At 36.6% G+C, this 23,412-nt stretch overlaps 1 protein-coding gene across 2 annotated transcripts in view; it reads left to right on the top strand.

Moving 5' to 3' along the window:
- kcnn3 (potassium intermediate/small conductance calcium-activated channel, subfamily N, member 3) overlaps positions 1-23,412 on the top strand; it is a 59,930-nt gene that overhangs the window by 14,255 nt on the left and 22,263 nt on the right. Inside the window, exons 3-5 of one of the 2 annotated variants that reach the window (XM_026285078.1) lie at positions 3,156-3,173; positions 3,310-3,405; positions 21,190-21,486. In XM_026285078.1, the coding sequence (XP_026140863.1) occupies positions 3,156-3,173; positions 3,310-3,405; positions 21,190-21,486 (411 nt within the window). The remainder of the gene's footprint in view (positions 1-3,155; positions 3,174-3,309; positions 3,406-21,189; positions 21,487-23,412) is intronic. The other variant, XM_026285079.1, reaches the window with a different exon arrangement.

Genomic DNA, 23,412 nt, shown 5'->3' with positions numbered 1-23,412 from the left:
AATATAAGAATATTCCTGAAGGATTTTTGTCTCATGCTTGTTTTATCTTAGAGCTTTTGTGTGTGAACACACGCCATACTTCCTCTTGTATTTATGCTGTGAGTGTTGTTTTTGTGTCAGGATCTGAAAAAATCTATCGTTCCGTGTGTGCGCACTTTGTAGAGTATGTGGCTTGTATTTTAGATTTTTCAAGGGAGTCACTTCACCCAACATCAGCTGTAAATTAAGATATTGAAACAAGAGTAAGTAATAACATTAGAATCACAGATGACTGTGTGCATTTTTGGAGGTACATTCAACTGCGAATGTGTGTGTGCGTTTGTGTGTGAGTTGAGTGTGTTCGTAACAGACAGAAGGCTCAAAGATGACTGTATTTAGATGTCAGAGCCGGTTTATTCAGTGTTTATGAAAGAACCAGGGAGAAATGATGGAGGAGAAATGAAAGGAAGATTTTGAGCGTGCGGGAGAATGCTGATGGAGTTAATGGAGCTCAGAAAGCCTATTAGCTCTGCATGGTGTCCATCATGACCTGGATCGATAACTGCTAATCTAGCCATGAGTCTGGTCGTCATACTCTCCATTCACACACTTGTATATAACATGAACTATGATAGTCATGTCACAGACAAGGAGGGCACACTAAGTTTGATTGTAACACATCATCAAAAAAAGAAGAAAAAGAAAAAAAAACTTAGTCACACAGGGAGAGTGAGAAGAGAGGCTGGGGGAAAGTGAGAGGAGAGCAAGATTGAAGTTCTGACCTTCATGACCACATATACATTAAATATAGTTAGCATTCTCAACATTAAGCCTCCTATAAAGATCTTTCTCAAATTTGTGTGATGTCTGACATGACACATGTTTTCATTTTAATGCTCACATTTTTAAAGGTCTTTTTTTTTGTAGGTCTTAGAAATTTCCTTTTAATTTAGTCAATAATTCACAGCAGTGCTCATTACAAAAGGACCAGGCCAGGGTCTCTCTCGCTTTCCTATTAAATGTCCACTGTATCCAAAGAAGGTGAAAATGTTGGTATTAAATATAATATAATATAATATAATATAATATAATATAATATAATATAATATAATATAACAATTATTTAGCATTTTTATATTATACATCATTATATAAATCATATATATTATTTATACAATTATTTGTAATGTAACATATTACATTATATTATACTGTAATATGTTATTAAATATATAAATAATTTAATTTTAGTCCATTTTATTTTTACTGAATTGGTATATAATTTTAGTAAGAGATTAGTAAGAGATGTGTTGAAAATTACATAAATGTGTCAAATTTTGAAATACCAATTTTGAAAAATTTATCAGACATATAAAATAGTTATCAACATAAAACAATAAAAGGTCCATATTGCTTTTGAAGTAATGATCATATTAAAATATCCAATTTTTTTGTATTACTATTTAGTATTAGCATTAGTATTTCTATAGCTGTATGATTTATATAACTATACAAATTTTTATAATTTATGATATGTTTCTGAGTGGTAGGGTCTTGAGCACTTGTATCATGTATTATGTTATTGTTATTTTGTGATATACTATGTTTTTATGTGTTTTGAAATGTGTCAAGTAATGGATGCCATTCATTTTAGTGCAAAACAAATTTACCTGCGGTTATAAATAAAGTAACCTAACCTACTTGCTTTTTAGAAGTTAGTGTTGTGAATTCTTTATGCATGTTATTTTCTTTATTTCAGAGGCTTCATTATGTGTGGTTTGTTGTTACAGAAATGGCTTATTCACAATGTGAGTTATGCATTCTGACTAGCCTGTACCTTAGTTCAAGTTCACCTGTGCATTCGTATTATTGTCTGTGCATATTCATGTTTTTTTGTGCATTAAAGTTGGTTTCTGGACAGTCATGGCTGTAACAATAACAATAACCAACACGGCCAGAATCCCTGATGTTGTTTTAGGACCAACACTGATGTTGAAAAAGGAACATGTCCTGTTCGGATAAATCATGTTGAGCTTATAGCCAATCAAGCTTTCCACCCATTAGAGAAAATCATCTCTAAGACTCGTTTGGAAGCCTGACAGAGACTGAAACACAGCAGTTTCTGTATTGATAAGCTGTAAGACCCTGGATGGCTACTGTGTGTATGTGCTCCAGTTAGGAGCCCTGTGTATTTATATATATTTGTGTGGGTGTGTGTCAGTGTGAGAATGAGAGACTGTTTGAGGAGCCGTGGGTCCCCCAGACACCACTGTCTGTCTGTCTGTGTAGAATAATGCTTCCAGTACAGAGCCTTAAATTAGACCCACGGGTGGTCAATCTAATAATGTGTGTGGTTCAGCTGGACATCATCGAGGCTCAGGATGGAAACACTTTAAAACTGGGGAGAGTTTAAGCAAGCTGTGTGTGTATGCATGTAGGTGTGTGTGTGAGTGTTAAATGAAAACTGTGATGAGTGCAGCAGGTGTATTTCTAGGTGTCAAGTTGAGATCCCTGCAATCACAAAACAGGCAGACACACATTTGAGTAACCATGACATTGTGTGTGTGTGTGGTGTGATTGGAAGTGATGTGCATGTAATCCATAGATTATAAAAAGACACTAAAAATGTCTTGGCAGACTATATGGCACAGATGCACATGCTGTGATTGTACTCTTCATTTTGTTATTTAAAGAGATAGTTGACCTAAAATGGAAAATTCTGTCATCATTTACTTGTCCTCATGTCATTTCAGAGCAGTTGGATTGTTTGTCTCATGTAGAACACAAAAGCTTATCACATTTATTATAACATAAAGATAGTGAATGAGGAGTGGGGCTGTCAAACTTTCAAGAGGTTGGAAAAGGCCCATTATTTTTTGTTTTTGAAAGAATTTTCTTATTCTATATATATATATATATATATATATATATATATATATATATATATATATATATATATATATATATATATACAATTTAAATGTATTGTATTTCTGTGATGGCAAAGCTGATTTTTTTTTTCAAAGTCTTTTTGTTGAAACCATGATGCCTTTTTTCAAGATTGATAGATTTCTTAAATATATATATATTTTTTTTAAATGTATTTACAGTAGTCACATTTAATCAGTTTAATGCATACTTGCTAAATAAGTTTTCCTTTTCTTTTGTTGTTACAGAATTTGGAACGACATAATGTAAGACCTTTAATTTTTGACTGAACGACCTCTATTTTCATTGGGAACATTAAGGATTAGCACCTGAAAATAAATATTTCTCTGGAAAATAATAATGGTGAGTATGCTAATAACATGATTTGCATATGTTTTACAGAGCTCCATGTATTCACTGGCGTTGAAGTGTCTTATCAGCCTTTCCACCGTCATTCTTCTTGGACTAATCATCGCTTACCATGCTCGAGAGGTGCAGGTAAACACATATAATAATTTCACATTAGTGTCTAGTGTCAAGATGCAAACAAATTTACCATTGTTCTGCAAAAAAATCCCTTTTAAGTCAAAATCCAATTATTGCAATACTAAGAGAATAAGAAGAGAGAAATTTCATGGTTTTGACCAAATTTGACCATGCAGATTTCATAACGGGAATAGAAATATGCTTGGTTTGAAAATGACTTTTTTGTGAGCTGTGCTTCATACTCTTTGTAACTAAACTATTGACTTTTTAGCCACAGAAGTTTGCTGAACTTTAGCTAATGCAACTATAACTTTAGGCTGATCTGAAAGTACTGTAAATTAGGTATTACAATGCTTTTTGTAAACACAGAGTACAATAGTAATACTGTGGTATTCAACAAAATAATTAATTACGATAATTATTTAGTACAGTGGTATATACAAATCCTATTATCATCTGGTATACCACTATACCATGGTGACTCCACAGTGCTTTACTAAGCACCAATTTAACTGAAATAACCATTCAGTAGGCCTATATAAAGAATAATGCCACTAGTTACTTACACATCATCATATGTGTAAATCAAAACACTCTCGCCTCTGTCTATCACATCAGTCAGCTTGTGTTACACTGTGATGGTGTCAATGAAAGAAAATCAGGAAGAAAAATCACGTTCAACATTTCAGTTTTTTGTTTTGTTTACATCCTCCCCTCTTTTAATGTGGCATGCAGAACAGATGAGTAATGTTGTTTTAGGCTGTTGCCCTCATCAAGGGGACCTGAACTCAAGCACTCATTAGCATTATGCTAATAGGAAGGTTAGCAGTGGGTTGCTCACAGCAGCCACAGTAGCCATAAACACACTGTGGCACTTTCTATTCCTTTTAAACTCTCTGTCTTTCTTTCATACACACAAACTTCTTTGAGACGTGTAGTATTTATGATATTTTTGGGTCTGTTTGTTCCTGAGAGTGACTCAATTTGTGACTGTTTGACATTTACTTAAGAAGGAATAATCAGCTGCATTTACAGTATTGGTATAAACAGATATGCACACATTTGTACTGTATACAGTATCTCTCATGGTGAGAACTTTCCATTGATTTGTGGTATTCAATAATTTTTTTTAAATTTCACTTGAAGCACTTTGACTTGTTTTATATACTGTTCCATTAAAAGGTTTTGGGTCAGCAAGATTTTTTTCATCAAGAACCCATTAATTTGATCAAATGGGACAATAAGGATATTATAGAGTATATACCTTTTCCAGAATAGGGCTGTGCCTTTACAGCTCGTACCTCCGATACTCTGATAAAAAAACATCAGTTTGGGTTTGATTATCATATCCATCTTGCTGAAATCATGCATTTCAAACCATATTAGTTAATTAAGCTCCTGATACAAAGTTTTCAGAGTGCACATATCCGAAGCACATGCACTAAAAGTGGATGTCACATGGCATGTTAGTACTCTTTCATGTCTTATTGTGCTTAAACTTATATTTGACATACACACAAGTTCATATTAAAAACACACAAGTTACAAAAGCAGTTATGTACAGTATGTGAAGTTAAACAGCTTGGAAAGAAATTACATTGGGATGTAACCATATTATCAATATCTTGATATTGCGATAGCATCAGTGTCTCAATATTATCGTGGTCACATGATGATATGAATCGTTAGGTCCGGTGATAGGTGATAGCTCCTCAGCAGAATTCTAATTGACAGTCAAAGCAGCATTACGTCATGAAAAGTGCCGGCTTAGAAGAAGACCGTGCGGGTTTAGGGTGCCATTTGCACCCAAAAACCATAGGGGGCCAATGTGAATCGCACACATTGTTGAGGAGATCAGCTCATGATCCAGTGTTTTCTGTGCCTTAGAACGGCTCAGTTCACAGTGAATGAACTTGTTTATTTCATGTGCTGTGAGTTTAGCGTGTGTTTGCAAAATAAAAAGAGGGTTGTCAAGTCAATTCACTGATTTTTTTCTGATTGTGAGATTTTTATATTGTTACATACCTAAAATTGCATGTTTATATTAGATCTGTGTGGCAGCAGCGTAATATACGGTAAAAAAAAAAATCAATAAATCCACTGCGCTCTTGTCTCCTCAGAGGCTGGGACTCTAAGCAGTGTTCTGTGCTCATCTTTGCAGCCAAAGACAGAACAGTTAGTATGCTCAGAGGTGGAAAGTAACAAATTACATGTATTTCCATTACTGTAATTGAGTAATTTTTTAATGTGTTTCTACTTTTTAAAGTATTTTAAAAAATCTGTAATTTTACTTTTACTTAATTATATTTTGTTTGATGTATTTTACATCACTACATGTTAAAACCTTAATTACAGAGTAAAACAAATTGCTCCTTCAAAACTACTGCAGTAGGGCAAACTGGCACTATAATCGCAAGAAAGATGCAGACGGACAAGACAGGCATTATGGTGCAGACCCAGCTGAAAACGAAACCCCGTCGTAATTCTGCTGAAGTTGAACTCGAAGGTAATAAAGGGAACCCCTGGCCATATTTAAGCTCTATGCAGTGTAAGCTGTGTTTGCCTAGGGAGACCAAACTAGCAGTTTATAAAATCTCGAAATCAGCCCTCACAAGCATGAAGAGGTAAGCTTAATACTTGCATCATTGCATTGGTGGTTAAAATGAAACTTTGACAGTTTAGCAAAAGGTTTTTCACAAATTAGCCAAAAAGACAGTGGTGCAGGGTGCGTGATATATATAGTCTGCGATAATATCGTACTTGCAGTTTTAAAAATGTGCGATTTAACACTCTCAGTATTCTGCCAAAAAACAAACAAAACACTCCTGCATAGTTCCGTGAAGTCTAGTATATAGACTACTGCGCGCGCATTTAGACTGCGTTCTTTTACTGCGTGATTCAATCTGTTAAATGCATTAAGAATGATCACTAAATTTAAGATATAGGTTCAGAAAATGTATATATTTATATAATTCTGTATAGTAAATCAATATCACACAAAGAGTGATTTTTCTTCCAAAAATCAGCATGATTATATTACAAAATCACTCCACTTTCTCTCCTTGCTCTGCTCCCACTCCGCTCGGCTCACATACTCTGACAACCACAAAATACAACTGCATTATAAAATGAGTAGTTAATTAATAATTCAAATATTCGCTTTGAGCAGCGTTGATTCATGGAACATGGGCATTTGAGGGCACTACTGTGCCCACTACCTGTTTGCTGGCTCTCATCATTGAGGATGAGCTGTGACATAGTGGGAAATATTTTCAGAGTGCTATCCTGTGCTTTTACTTTGCGTCATCTCATCTGACTCACTTCAGCTGCTATCTGTCTGCACCATAGGAATAAGATAAGCGTCTGCCCATGAAAAAAGTCTCCTTATCTTCTAGAGGCCAAAAAAGAAGGATGAATGATAATAGTGGTGTACAGATATAGGTCAATTTAATCAAATTTAATCAAATATACACTACTGTTAAAAAGTTTATGGTTAGTAAGATTTATTTATTTAGTTATTTATTTTAAAGTAATGTCTCAGCAAGGGTACATTAATTAATTGATCTTAAGTGACAGTTAAATTGTTGAAATTGTTTAAATTTATAAAAAATCTCTCTATTTCAGATACAAGCAATGTATTATGTTTTCTAGAAAATATTAAGCAGCACAGCTATTTTCAACATATTTTAAATGATTATAATAAGAAATATTCAAGGAGCAAATTAGTATATTAGGATGACTCCTGATGTATCATGTGACACTGAAGACTGGATTAATGACTGCTGAAAATTCAGCTTTCCAATCGTAGGAATGATTTGCATTTTAAAATATATTTAAACAGTTATTTTACAGTATTACTGTGTATGAATGTGCATTGGTAGCTCGGAGGTCTTGTTTTGGGGTTGGGGTCAGTTGGGCTGCCATCTCCACTTCCACAGGCTCTTGGCAGAGGACTTGGCATGACAGTGAGGAAAGCAAACATCGTTCTGGTTTACCACTTCTTGAGTAAATTCACATGATAAACCTTGAGTAAATTCACATGATAAACCTGGTGGATCTGGCACCAACAGAGCTGCCTTATCTTATAGTTCACTGGACCCACTCATTCAGCTACTTTATATGGCCCATGCCACTTGGCGAGATATGCAAGTTTCATACAGCAAAAAACTTGCATACATGAATAGGGACCAACAGCATAACTTTTTCTCTTCTAGACCCGTGCCTGGGCCTTTTGTGCCTGTTTCATGTGCTCTCAAACAATTGGCCACACCACAATTGGAGTCATCTGTTGGTGGATCTGTTCCACATGTTCCACCCCAGAGTGATGTGGCGATGGTTGGTTGTCCCAGACCTCTTTGGCAATATCTATCATCCCTCATGGCCTTCGCCCATAGAGGAGTTCAAATGGGGAATATCCAGTGGAGCTCTGTGGTACTTGCCATATGGAAAACAGCACATAAAGAAACCACTGATCACAGTTTTTCTTATCCACCTCAATCACTTTTTCTCAACATTTGCTTTAAGGTCTGATTAAACCTCTCGACCAACCTTTCAGTCTGAGGATGATAAACAGAGGTTTCAATCTGTCTCACCTTCAAGAGTTTACATATCTCTTTCAGGACTTTGGACATGAAGCGGGTACCCTGGTATGTTAGAATGTCTTCCATAGTCCACTCGGCTGAAAAACAGGAATGTCTCTCTTTCTCTCTTTCCACTGCTTTAGCAGTTGCTGCCCATAGGGGTGTGACACTAAATACCAAGTGGCATTATCCAGAATTACCCAAATGTACCGATGTCCCCAGCTGGATTTGGGCAGTGGTCTAATAATGTCCATCACAATTATGTGGAAGGGAGTCTCAATAATGGTCTAAGGAACCAATGGGTAGCAATAGATTACCTTGAGGCTGGTCTTCTGGCTAGTTGTACACTCTCAGCAGTAATCTTTAACGGCTCGCTTAACTCCTGACCAGTAAAACCTCCTCAGTATGCATTCGTATGTCTTCTCTGTTCCCCAGTAGGCACCCAAGAGATGGGAGTGAGCCAAAAACAACAGTCTGGAGATATAGGGTTTAGGTACCAGGAGCTGTTCAACAACCACTCCATCTTAATGACTGGGTACAATACAAGATAACCCCCTTTAACTTCACTGCATCTGCATCAGCTGCATCTTTAGCAGGCAGATCTTAACTAGGGTTGAGTATCGATTGGGTTTTTTACAATACCAGTGCCATTTCTATACTTTTAAAACGTGACCAGTGCTTAAATGGTGCCTGAACCGATACTTTTAAAAAAAGAGCCGCAAAAAACTATGGATAACATTAAATAACATTACAAATATTTTAAATAAATCCACAGCTTTCACACGCTCCTTGGATCTCATTTCCCAAGCTTCCCTTACTATAAGGCTAATAAATGTATTTCATGATCTGGGCCATTGTTTAATGCAAAACCACACATAATGTTTCAAATGTATCTCCGTCAATCACTCTGATATTTAGTTAAAATGAGTGATCTCTGTCACTGTCTTTAAGGTCTAAAGCTTTTATAGGTCTAAATAACTGGCCGAATACCATTCTTTGGGGTAAAAATACATGCTTAAGACTTTTGCACAGTAGTGTATGTATAAAGTAAGTATAATTCAATTAGGTATATTTAAATAAGTATAATTAAAGTATGCGTTCATATGTGTTAAGGGCAAAATTTTCCGCTGGAGGAAACAGCTGTGGTGTGATGAGCGGTGAATGGAACAAAAACTTTACAGTAGACGGGTTGCTCCCCCGATTGCTCCCCCCATTACCTTTTGTAAACTGTATTTATGAAAAAGAAATGCACAGATACAGATATTCTAACAATCTATCGATTAAACACACACCTTGTGTCCTCTGTTTCTGTTTGAGTCCGCTTGCACTGCTCCGCCGTGGTCTGCGGATTGAAGAGCACGCTGAAAGATGGGGAGGAGGTGGGGGGGGGCAGCTTCCAGTCTGTGCTTATTTGGTTATAGTTTTGTGGCCACTTAAGCGCTGACATCTTTACCCGCATTTTCCACCAACTGTGATATCCTAGGGAAAAAATAGGTTTTAGTTGCCACAAAACATAGCCACAAGAGAGGCTGATGCAAAGTTAACCCCTTAACACTCAAATTTTTGAATATTGACTTTGTAGTGCACGATCCAAACTTAAATTTCTATTATTCATGAATGAAAACATTTTGTAACATGATATTGATGTACCATTTACATGGTAATGCAATGTCTGATTTTAAAATGAGTTTTAAAGGATGAATTTTGAGATTTTAAGTTTTCAGTTGATATATAATTTCTCATGATTTCTAAAATGTGATAGAGAAAAAGGCAACAAAGAAGTCTTGTTTTTTTAACAAAGGTCAAAATTCCTGTTATAATGTAGATTTTTGAGGGTGCACTCTTGTCATAAATTAATCTATTACTTTTCCTACATAATTTTTAACAAAAAACATTGATAAAATATATATTTGGGAGTCTTAGACCTTTCCAACGATATATATTTTGTCAAGATTAGATTAGATTTAATTGTAATATAGTGAAGTAAATGTAGGCGTCCCACAGAGCGGACGGGTGACAGTTAACAGGTTAACAAAAACTGATGTTTTTATTCAACCAAGAAAATAGGAGGGTCAACAAGAAATCTAAACTGCAACTTATGGTCTTCCCGGTCTGGGGCATCTTTGTTGTTTTCATTGGCTGTGTTCCCTATGTCAGTTTCACCAAATTCACAGCTTCAGAAGGGAGACTGAGCACAAGGTAAACATCAGTAAGCAACACATGACAAGATTCACACTTTTGGCTCTTCAGCCGGCTGTCTATGGTTACTTTCAGCTACTTTTCAAATTAGAATATGGCGACATCCCAATCAGGTAATCAACTTAAAACACCTACAAATGTTTCCTGAGCCTTCAAATGGTCTCACAGTTTGGTTCACTAGGCTACACAATCATGGGGAAGACTTGATTTGACAGTTGTCCATAAGACAATCATTGACACCCTTCACAAGGAGAGTAAGCCACAAACATTCATTGCCAAAGAAGCTTGCTGTTCTAAGAGTGCTGTATCCAAGCATGTTAACAGAAAGTTGAGTAAGAGTAAAAAGTGTGGAATAGGGCTGGGATAAACGATTATTTTTTAAACGATTAATCTAACGATTAATTTTTTCCAGACTGATTCGATTTCGATTATCTGACTACTAACAATTTATACATGTTGATTTACATATCTGAATGGAAAAAACATGAATTCCTTAACATTGCAATATATGTTTATTGCTCTTAAAATTACAAAATAAAAGACTGACTAAGAATGCATTACTTTGCACTTGTATAGGGATAGCATTCAATAAAACCTTGAAGCCTTGAAAACACATAGCTTACTGAAACAAGCTTACTAAACACATAAGTTACTGAAAAAAGTTCTTCTTTCAGATGAAAATAACAACAACTTGATGTCTAGCATTCAATAAAAAAGGTCACCCAAAATACTTGTTTAGAGCAATTGAAAGAATACAGTAACCAATGTAAACTTGAGGGCTTTAAGCTAATACAGAGAGTGCTTTTCCAAAAAAAAAAAAAATTACAGTGGGAGCCAGCAGCCTGTCATGGAGAAAAAAGAAATCTTAGAATGCTCCACGTGAAACTTTGGCGTTCCGCCCTTTTTCTATCGTGTCTAATGATTTTGGTTAATATGCACGAGGGAGAGAGAGAGAGAGAGAGAGAGAGAGCAAGACAGCGCTCGTGTAGTTTGAAGACTGTGAGTGCGCGAACGCGCGTTAAACTTTGGTGTTTCGCCCTTTTTCTATCATGTTTAATGATTTTGATTAATATGCACAAGGGAGAGAGAAAGCAAGAAGCGCTCGTGTTGTTTGAAGACTGTTAGTGTGTGCGTGCAGCCGGGGCTCTCTCTAGTATGCGCCCTGTCAGGCGCAGCAGTCACTCTATTCTACATCACTCACCGATCAAATAAGGCTTTGACAGCCGCCCAAAAAAAAAAAAAGATCAATGCAGAAAAACCCCTGGATTGGTTATATAACGTTGGACAGAATGTTGATCCGGCCATCGCATATATTCAGCGCACATAAGGTAAACGTTTTGCAAACGTTTTTTAGAGAAATAAAAACAGGTCAACGAATCGATGCACATATTTTGCGTCAAATTATTTTTTGCGTCGACGTCATCGATGACCTCGACGCGTTGTCCCAGCTCTAGTGTGGAAGAAAAAGATGCACAACCAACTGAGATTACCACAGCATTATGAGGATTGTCAAGCAAATTGGATTCAAGAATTTTAGTGAACTTTACAAGGAATGGACTGAGGCTGGGCTTAAGGCATCAAAAGCCACCACACACAGACATGTCAGGAAATTTGCTAAACCACAGACAACGTCAGAGGTGTCTTACCTGGGCTAAGGAGAAGAAGAACTGGACTATTGCCCAGTGGTACAAAGTCCTCTTTTCAGCTGAGAGCACATTTTGTATTTCATTTGGAAACCAAGGTCCTAGAGTCTGGAGGAAGGGCGGAGAAGCTCATAGCCCAAGCTGCTTGAAGTCCAGTGTTAGTTTCCACAGTCTGTGATGATTTGGGGTGCAATGTCATCTTCTGGTGTTGGTCCATTGTGTTTTTTGAAAACCAAAGTCACTGTACCTGTTTACCAAGAAATTTTGGAGCATTTCATACTTCCTTCTGCTGACCAGCTTTTTGAAGATGCTGATTTCTTTTTCCAGCCTACACTGCCAAAAGCACCAAAAGTTGGTTAAAGGACCATGGTACTGGTGTGCTTGACTGGCCTGCAAACTCACCAGACCTGATCCCCATAGGGTATTGTCAAGAGGAAAATGAGAAAAAAGAGACCAGAAAATGCAGATGAGCTAAAAGCCTCTGTCAAAGAAACCTCACACATGCAAACAGCATGTTTTCCCTTGTTTTCACTTCATCTCTGTGTATTCCTCCTACTTTGTAATTTACGCCACCACTCTTTCTCTCTCTAGCACTCCCTCCTCTATCTAATTATGCCTATTCTTTTCTCTCTATGTTAAAATCAGTTCATTGTGTGCTTTCTCTCTCTCCAGGTTATGCTTTTTTATCTCCTAGTTTTTCTCAATCTTCCCACTTTAGATGCATGTTGAGTTGTTTGTTCTCTCTCTCTGCTTGTATTTTTACCTTCATTCAACCTTCCCTTGCCCCCTGTCTGTGAGTCTGTGAATTATTTGTCTACTTCAAGTTCTTTTAAGCTGCTGCTGTCGAGCTCACACACAGATATACAGTGTCTGCATTCGTTTTGCTTACCATTTCAGGCCAATATGTGTGTGGTTGTGTAAAGAGTGCAGACTGTGTTTCATTCATTTCGCTGGATTGAGAAGTTTCTCATGTATGCTCAGTGTTATGCAAGTGTTTCCGTGGTGATGAGACTCTCTTCCTGTGTGTGAGTCAGACTTCGGCAGCACTTTCCTGGACAGAGATTGTCTGTGTGAGTGTGTTTGTGTGTGTGTTATTGTGTATCGACATGGTTTAAAGGAGATAAAAACATGATGTGAGTAGGTGTTGATTAGGGATGTTTCTGAGGAGAGAGAAAGAGAGGAATGAGACTGGAATGACTGTTCCTACTTCATTCCCAAACTTAAGAGCGTGCGTAAATGATGACACATTTTTTTTTTTTTTGGGTGAACTATCCTTTCAAGTCCTGTGAATCTCTCGATGGAACCAATTTTTATTTTCGGTTCGGTCAAAATCCAATTTTCCCATATGGTTGAAAGTGCCTCTAAGGTAACGTTTGAACTCAGGTGTACGTGTTAATGTGAGTGCATCTCTTCCTGAGAGCCAAAAAGCTTCATCCTTGACTAAAGTTTGTGAACTGCTTGGCTCTTGTAGAGCCATATTAAAAATGATTCATGGCTGTACAGCTTTCGCTAAGACCCATTAAAGAATTTGGTGAATCACCATTACTTGAAGCCAATTTTATAATTATCTTTAGTTCAAGGTTGAACTGATTCTAGAAATGTTTTGCTTGAGTGGTTTTTATGATGAGCTTTTTGAAGCTGTTTGGCCCTTGCAGACTTTACATGCAGTGGATTTGAGTTTGTGTATTAGGTAAGTGACACAACATGAGACTTTAAAAAATAAACTATTGATGAGAAATTCCACAGCAAATTGCATTGGTTAGCCAATGGAAATTTTCAATGGAAATTATAGTTTTGTCAGGATTGGACTGTCTTTGTTGTGTTTCTCACCCTTTTGTGCCCTAATTTGGTCATTTCAGTTCCTGTCCTTCTTGTCTCGTAATTAGTCATCCTGTTCACCAGTGTTCCTCCCAATTGCCTTGTTAAGTCATGTATTTAATTCCAGTATGTGCGTTCCTCCTTTGTAGGGTCTACCAGTTGTTCACATGTGTTTTTCTTCCATTCCAAGTGTGGATTTACCATGTGAGTTGTATTTAATAAATGACAGTTTTGTTTATCCAAGGCTCCTTCGTTCCTTCCGGCAGTGTATTATGACAAGTTTACACCAAAATACTGTGAAAAAATAAAAAATAAATAAAAAAGAAAATAAAAACCTATTTACAGTTATTTGTTGCCACTATAAATCTGTGGTAGGATGTGGGAAGTCGTGGGAAGTCTGAAGGGGAAGTTGTGGCCTAGTGGTTAGAGAGTTTGACTCCTAACCCTAGGGTTCTGGGTTTGAGTCTTGGGCCAGCAATACCACAACTTCGGGTGTGTGTTCACTGCCCTGTGTGTGTGCACTTTGCATGGGTTAAATTTAGAGCACAAATTCTGAGTATCGGTCACCATACTTGGCTGAATGTCACGTCACTTTTTTTTTAAAACTGCATAATACCATCCCTCTATTATTATCAAATAGGAGAAGTTAAGCAGTATGGCATGATAAAAGTTCTGAAGTATTTTTTTTAACAGTATTTGAAATATAATGTGTTTTTTGAACATTAAAGATGGTCAACCTATTCTGTTGTACTAAATACACTAAATAATGATCTTTCTAAAAGCATCATATGACCCCTTTAATGTGACATCCCTTTCTTAATAATAATCAAACAGCAACAACAAAGAAATCACTCACTGCTTTTGCTTGGATAGATTTGTAACTTTAATAAAGATTCATCTTTAATTTATAGTCAGATATAAAAAATATGTTTACTCTATTGTATTTATTTGTGCTGTTGCTTGTAGTTAGATTATTCTTATTTTCATTTGACAGTATAGTTTTCCACTATACACAGCACATACTGAACTGCACCGAAACCGTGACTGTAAAACCATGATACAAACTAAAGCGTAAGATGAACTACTCCACCCCTAGTTTATATAATGTGAGTACATGCCCTAATAACACTATGCTATATGGGCTAAGTTGTAAAATGTAACATTTTATCCAATGAAATGTACATAAATTAAAAACATGTCCCGATTTAACATTTATGACGTTAAAATCATTTTGACATGAAATAAAAAAATAAAAACCTTGGTTAGCAAAGCGTTAGCAGAATGCTAATGTAGAGGAGATCTCCTCAGGGTTCTGGAGAAGGAATGAGGTGTCAGTGATAGTCCTGTACTTAAGAGCTGAGATGTTACCGTAGTATTAACCATGCAGTACAGCTCCTCTGCTCTGACATGAAGGAGCTAATGCACAGGTAAAGCTTTTAACTGACAGCATGGGTGGTGCTGACAATGAAATGACAGAGGAATGTTTCCAGAACATTGCAAAAGCACTCTGACAGCACATCCCATCTCTCAGGTTCATTGTGTGAGAGTTGTAACTTGGTGAAAACTGCAGGGCTTTCCTTCTGTTATTGCTACTGGCTACACACATGGGAGGTTGTGCGTATGTGTGAGAGAGAAAGTGTGTGTATAAATGTATTTATTTTAAACAGAGGGAATTCCAAACTGCTTATAAAAGCACCCCAGGCAGATCTCCCCGCTTATTTAGCCTGTGTGTCTGTATCCTGCAGTGTGGGGTATTTTGGGCCTGCCTCAGTGGTAATCTGAGTTGATTGGAATTACCTGCTGTTTTCTTGATTTTTCCTAGGTTGTCTTAAGCTGGTTGATTTTTTGCCATGTTTTCGTTCTGCAACAGATTTCAGGGATCATAAAAATTTTCGCTGTAGGACAAAATTGACAGTCTCGAATTGTTTAGCGTGACATGCTTACCGACGGGCGATTAATTGCCTTACCGATGAATTTCAGCCTCTGATGAAGTTCTGAGTCTGACACTGAGCTAGATATTTTGGATCACAGTCCCGCAGTGTGACTTCTGCTTAGACACCTGGTGACATTTTCTTACCTGCGGGGGTTTTTACACCTGGTTTTTACCCAGATCATGTACTTGGTGTGAAGTGTGTCTGTGTTTATGTATGTATGTATGGTTTTAATGTTTTTAGCACAGCAGATTCTCTGGTGCATAGGGTAAATAGGTAAAAAAAACCACACACAGTTTCACCCAATCCCATGCTAATTTTGAGTATCTATAAAGTAGTATTGCATCCTTTCATCTCCAAAAAGTCTTCAGTTTTATCATATTTATAAAAAATATATACAGCTTTCTGATTATCTTGTGGTGTGGGGTGGAGCTAAAGAGTGATGAGCACTTGAGTGCTGATTGCCAAAAAAATGGAGACATTTGATGCCATTTCAGTTACTGTCTGCAGTTCCGAATCATGACCAGGATCTTTTATAACTGGGACCGCTCCATCTTTCAGTATCAAACAATGTGCAAATCCAGTGTCGAACTGGGACTTGTTTATAAAACGTTAAACAAAAACATTTGCGAAACTCCATTGCTGCCCCCCAAAAAACAAACTGGATCTACTGTTTACGTAAAGCTGGGAAGCAGAACAAGGTTATCTTTTCCTTACAAACAAAAACACACTTCTCTGGAGACATTCTTCCTGTGCAGTGCTTTTGAATGAGGCTCGTTGATGGGCGTGTTCTTGCTCTCACTCTGGTTGATGTGTGTGTGCAGGCGCCCTCTTCGGGGGGAAATGCCCATATAAGGAATTCCACCCATCATTACTTACAGAAGAGCCACGATAAAAAAAACCTGTGTATTTGGCACAAAAATACTCGTTTTTGAAACTTTGGCCATGCTTTGCATGAGAATCCAACTCTTTAACTGTGTAAATAACCTGAATGCATGAAACAGCATTAGACCTCCCCTTTAATGAAGTTTTTGCAGGTTCGGAACAACATTGGCCCGGTTGGTAATTAATGACAGAATTTTAATTATTTTGGGTGAACTATCCCATTAACATACTATACCGTTTCAAAACATACCGTTACTGTAATAAAAACTATACCGTTATCAACATACTTTTTGTGTTATTTATATGCTTATTAATATTTTGAAACATTTTTGTAATTTTTATTACTATTTCAATTTAGCTTTAAATTTTTTAAGTTTTGGTTTTAGTCATTGTAGTACTTCAGCTTGAACTGTTATTTTCATCTTTTATTTACATTTGTGACCCTGGATCACAAAATCATAAAAGATACATTTTTCAGTTGTATACATCATGTATGGTTTATTAGGATAGGACAATATTTGGCCAAGATACAACTATTTAAAAATCTGGAATCTGAGGGAAAATTGCCTTTAAAGTGGTCAAAGTGAAGCCCTTAGTTGTGCATATTACTTATCAAAAATTAAGCTTTAATACACTTATGTTAGGAAATGTATAAAATATCTTCATGGAGCATAATCTTCACTTAATATCCTAATGATTTTTTTGCCGTAAAAGAAAATTCAATTATTTTGCACCATACAATGTATTTTTGGCACTATGCAACTGATCACTGGTTTTGTTGTCCAGGGTCACATTTTATTTTATTTCAGCATTATTTATATTAATTATTTTTTTTAAATAGTTTTAGTTTTAGGGTAACAGCAAATAATTGTTAATAAACATTCCCCTCACATTATGACACCGATATCATACACCTATGATAGTTTAACATACAATCAAAACCTTGATTTTGATAAGGATGCCAGAAAGGACTGAAACTCCCCAGTCAACGCTGTCAGTAGTGACAAAAGTATGCAGAACTGTACATTTGATGCCTTCACTTTTACTTAAGATCTCACTGGAGTCATATCATACAATCTGACAAGCAACAATGATAAAAGACGGAAAAAATGGCACAATGTTTGCCTGGACTTGAGATTATGAGGAAGTGAGGTGATCTATATTAGTATGTATGTAAGCGTTTGTTTGTGAGCGGTGTGTATGTGTGTGACTTGTAATTCCATTATCATAGCAGAGGTGTTCATCTCTGACAGGGCAAAACAACAAAACAGACACTATTATTCTAGCTCTGCTTCACTCTTCCCCTCTCTTTCCTCTTTTAACCGCTGTCCCCCTCTTGGACTGTCCCGTTTTTCCAAACCTCTGCATTTTTCTCCTTCTCTCGTCTTTCATTTTGCTGTCTGCTCTCCTACTCATCCTTCCTCCCCTTGCTCATTTGTCCTAATTGGCTCTGGCCCTCATTTATTGGGATGTTCTGGGTTTCTCTCTCTCTCTGATGGGTTTAGGGAGGCAGCTCGGTTCAGTCACTCATGTTGACAGATTACCTTCACTAATGGAATTTAATTATTCAGTGTATCCTGGTGGTGATTTGGCCCGAAAAAGAACGACAGGATGGGTGGGGGGGTGAGGTAGCGGAGAGATGAATTAGTAGTAACGTGTGGAGGAGGAAAGAAAGAGATGATGAGAGGAAAAAAGTCAGATTTGAATGCTTTTAATGTCTTTTTTCGGTCCTCAAAGTTACATGGAACATTCCCACGATTACTCATAAATGCACCGCTCACAGAAATAAGAACCATTTTATGCTAATGTGATGATTTTCAGGAAAAATTTGAAATTATAGAAACAGCCATAAGTAGTAATAGACAGCTGTAGATTGGCTGTTTTGAGCAAATATGTGGTTATATTTGGACAAATTATGTAATGACTAGTAACATGACTAAATATTGGTTTATTTATTAATTATATATTATTCATTTAATGTTTAAACATTTAATAAACATTATCTGTCTGAAATATTTTTTGTACATTTTGAGAAAATATTCAGTGTTGATTTGAACAATTTTAGGTACAAATAAATTATGATCTTTTACAAGTATTTTTAGAGATTTTGTTTAAATATTATGTACAATGTGTTTTATTTAGTTTAATCAATTTAATGTTAGATTTAATTAAGAATTCATTAATTGATTCTTAAAAGTTGAATAAACATTCTAATAATATTAAAAATATTGATTGGTATTTAAAAATAGGGTTTAGTTGATTTTTTAATATATATATATATATATATATATATATATATATATATATATATATATATATATATATATATATATATGTGTGTGTGTGTGTGTGTGTGTGTGTGTGTGTGTGTGTGTTTTAATACAGACTAAAATAAGTGTTATTTAATTTCATCAGTATTACGTTCTCATTATTCTGGGTTATTTACAATAAATCAACACTGAATCAGCCACAGTCCTCTGTAGATGTTAATGGTATCAGTCATTACAACCCATATCGGTCAACCATTATTCATAATTCATATCCATACAAGCTTCTCACAGATTCACATGCTCTTTCATACACACACTCACACATTCTTTCATTCTCCTTCCACCCACCCACACATGCGTATTTTTCCCGCACATTCATTCCCTTTCTCGGCTTCTTTCCCTCCCTTCCACCTCCTTTCTATGTTGCTCCCTCTCGCTTTCCTCATGCTGTTTCTCTTTTGCGCTCGCATACACACACAAACACACAGTCATTCTCTCCCTCTCTCACCAGGGGACCCTAATTAAGCTTGGCTGGTCTTTGATGTTGTCGCCTAGGCAACAGTCACCATGACGAGGCTGGCTTTTCCAGAAAAAAAAAAAAACATGCGCATTTTACAGCCGTACGACATGCACCGTGCCCTTCGCACACACGGAGTCAGACATGCAATTAGACAAACAAAGCAATGTCATTGGATTCCAAGGAAGACCTGTTGCGCAACTTGTGACAAATATAGGCGTTCGCGATATATCGCCATTCATGAGTTCTCAGGATTCCCGTATAATCATTTTCAGCCCTCCTGTGGGTGTGTGAGTGTGTGTGGATGTCTCAGTGGGGAAAACCCTGCTTGCCTTCTGCTTATCAATTAAACAAACCTCGCCAATCTAACACTTACAATTAACATTAAACACATCTAACGCCGCCAGCCAGCACAATTAGCTTCCCATTCCGTCGTTAGGCTCTGCTGATATACCGCCTGACATGAAGTTGCAATGGGAGAGGGAATGAGAAAAAGAGAGAGAGAGAGTCATATAACTGTCAGTGAACATTATGCCAGCGGAATTCTGTTTGCTTATTGCTCTGTTTGGCGTTCCTGGCAGGATAAAATGACTATCTGAGCGTGTTCTCATTCTGGCGCTCATCAATCTGTTTCCCTCTAATTTTGCCTCCTGCGCTGTATCTGAGAACACACTTTACTCATTCAGTTAGTCAAACGGCAGCTCTATTTATTAGTTGTTCTAATGAGCTAATCTGAATTATTAATTTGCAATAGAAGTTTTTGATTAAATGGGTGATGAATGGTTGGTTTTGAGTTGTGGCACAACTGGACTTTGTTTTTTCTCTCTCTTTCATTTGCCTGCGAGGCACTCATGTGTCTTAAGAGGCACGATGTGACAAGCAATTTGTCTGTCCACGCTGAAAGCGAAAATACTGTTCAAAGCAATACTGTTTTAGCCGATCAGAATGTATTTAAAATTTAATAGAGATGTTTGGTCGTAAAATCTGGAAGAGAATTTGCATTATTTGGGCCTTGGGTTCTCTCTGGAATTTCTAATGGGTTTTTAAAATAGTGCTTTTTGATTTACGAATATATTTATGATTTTAAATGATTGATTATGAGTTATTTTCTGTTTTGTTCAGTATAAATTACACACAGGCATGCCTGAAATTGGAAAAAAAGTTATAAATTCTCAAGGGAACAAATTAGTGATGCAAATTAGTTTTCTGGTTTTAGGATTATAAGCTAATCAGCTCTACATACAGGTACAATTTGTTGAGCAGAACTTTTTGACTAATGAGATTTTACTGTAGGTGGGTCTATCTATCTATCTATCTATCTATCTATCTATCTATCTATCTATCTATCTATCTATCTATCTATCTACTGTATCTATCTATCTATCTATCTATAGATAGAATAGTTTAGAATAGTGATTTTTGATTTATAAATACATTTTATTTAACAGTACAATTTATGAGTACATTATTATTTTGTTCAACATATATTGCACACAGCCATACCTCAAATGAAAAATGTATTAGAAATTACTATGGGAACACAAACTCAAGCTAATTGACTAGGTTTCTGTATTTTAGCAGAATTTTCAACCAATGAAATGTAACTTTTTATTTTATTTTATTTTTCAATCAGCAGATTTTTCACACTTGTGTAAAATGAATAAATGAATGTTGGAACAAAATTGCATGTACTTTTTTTATGGCTTTTCACAATTGCATCTAATTTGCACATGGTGTTAGATTAAATGAACAGTTAATAAAGCTTTTATGGTGACTTGGTTTTATTTCTTTGTGTTATGTCATTGTTGCAGCTAGGGACCGCCGTGTTCCCTCAAGCACTTTTAAAAATGTAATTTTGCAATTTGAATACAATTTTGAGATCCATTATGTTAATTTTGAAACTTCGCTCAATTTGCATCGTTTAACATTCCCATTATGACTTTTCCACTTCAGCTCTTCGTCATTGACAACGGTGCGGACGACTGGCGGATCGCCATGACCATGGAGCGAGTGCTGCTGATCGCTCTGGAGCTGATTGTTTCAGCGGTTCACCCGGTGCCAGGGGACTTCAAGTTCATGTGGCGGGCACGGCTGGCCTTCTCCTACGCTCCCTCGCAGGCGGAGGCAGATCTAGACATGGTGCTGTCTGTACCCATGTTCCTTAGACTCTACCTCATCGCCCGAGTCATGCTGCTACATAGCAAGCTCTTCACCGACGCCTCCTCCCGCAGCATAGGGGCACTCAACAAGGTCAGAGATCAACCCAACAACTCAAAACTGAGAATTTAGGGTGTGAATTATTATTTCTAGCATTGGTTTGTAAATGTGGCTTTCCTTTCTTCCCATTTCTTTTATTTTAGCTATTCAGCATGGCCTCATTAGCCCCTGCTGGTTGACAACATGTTTTTTGCAAGAGGTATATAACATGATATCTGTATAGAGGTCTCTTAAAAGTGTAAAATGGCATCTGGAAGGTTCTGCACTAGCCAAGCCACTTCCATTTAGATGAATGAGAATGCTAATGGCTAGCTTTCTTCAGGTATTATAGACAACCTAGTCCAAAGCTCATCAGCTTGCCAGCTTTTCCTTTTCTCTCTGGCTTCATTGGCACACTTGTGCCTGGATTCAATAAACAAATCCTTTCAGGAGAAATGCCTTTGTTCCAAATGTGACTGCATCTCTTCAGCTGCGAATAATGCAGCACATGGTGTAGCTGTGGGCAATAAAGTTTGGTTTTATGAGGACAATCATGAGACCTGTGGTTTTCAGTGCTGGAGGAAGAGGTTTTGTGTGTGTTTATGTGGTTTGTTCGGTCTCTTGAGAAGGATGAACCTGCCAGCTTTACTGATGGTTTAAAGATTGTACGTTTATAGGCTGGTTCACACTGACCCAAAAAACAGCAGCAGGGTTCACACTGATCCAAGCGAGCTACTTTAAAACTGCTTCAAGCTACAAAATAATACAACTAGTTAAACTACACTGAAACTGTCAGGGTTTTAAACTTGTTGTTTTCTTGGACCCCCAAATATGATGAAACCTTTTCTAGGGGCGTGTAAAGAAAAACTAACATGGGGCTTACTATCATCCTTACAAAGCATAATAAAAGCAGAATTATGTCAAGTTCTGGAAATTTGAGCTTATTTGAGAATTTATTTTTTATTTGTTTGTTCATTTTTACACAATTTTCTTTCAAGCAGGTTTCTCCCGGCTCTCCTTTAGATGGCTGATTGATGTCTCTGAATATTATGTATCTCTTCATTATGTATTCTCTTCTTTGTGCTTACGAGAGACTGAAAGAATGGCTGCTGTGGCTGTCAAGTGTTTGATAATTCAAAGTTTGAGTTTTGTCCTTGGGTGCCATTAAAAAATACCCAAAACAGGTGAAAAGAGTCCCGCTGTACTTTATTTTGAATGGCTGATTGGAGAGGGTAATCACTTTGTCCTTTGAGAAGAGCTCTTGTTTCAAAGAGATGTAAATGCAAATTCTCTTTCCTCTCATGTGCTGTTTTATCATTAATGATCGTGGGGTCTATCTTAGCTCAGAGATCTCCGCCTTCCCTCTGGAGAGCTGCCCTTTATGTGACTTTTAAATAACACAAATCAATAGTAATGACAATGATAATGAATATTATTGTTTTCAGTCAAGTATAGATGGAATAAGTACAAACAAACAGTGGCAGCTCTCCTTGTTCTTCAAACATTAGATTCAAACTAAACTAAAAATGAACAAGAAAAAAGAAAAACTGTTGAGGTGCAATTTTGGCTTCTTGTAGATTTCGGCCAGAGCACATTTAGCATTTCACATTAAATATGATAGTTCAAGTCACAGTGAATAATTCTGCACAAAGGCTTTGCTCAACTTTTGATTTCAGTCAGCTGTTTAAACTTCCAAATGCACCTGCTGCAGCAAATATAAGGCCAAATGTGAGCTTTTAATGGTGTTGATACAGTATGAATAAGACCACCATAAAGAACAAATAGGACTCCATCTTCACCACTTCAGCATCTTATTCTGCCTTTTTGGAGATGAAACTATATCTTCTCATTTCTTTTGCATTTATTTTGTAATCTGTAGAAAGTAAATTGGCTTTAAAACTGTCAACCAGTCAAAAAAAAATTTTCAGATCAGTTTGTATTAATATAATATTATTTTACTTCTCTTTTCATATAATACAG

This window comes from Carassius auratus, chromosome 16 (genome assembly GCF_003368295.1).
Source record: "Carassius auratus strain Wakin chromosome 16, ASM336829v1, whole genome shotgun sequence".
Taxonomy (NCBI): domain Eukaryota; kingdom Metazoa; phylum Chordata; class Actinopteri; order Cypriniformes; family Cyprinidae; genus Carassius; species Carassius auratus.
The sequence above is the reverse complement of the archived record's forward strand: the minus strand, read 5'-3'. Positions and strand labels throughout refer to the sequence as shown.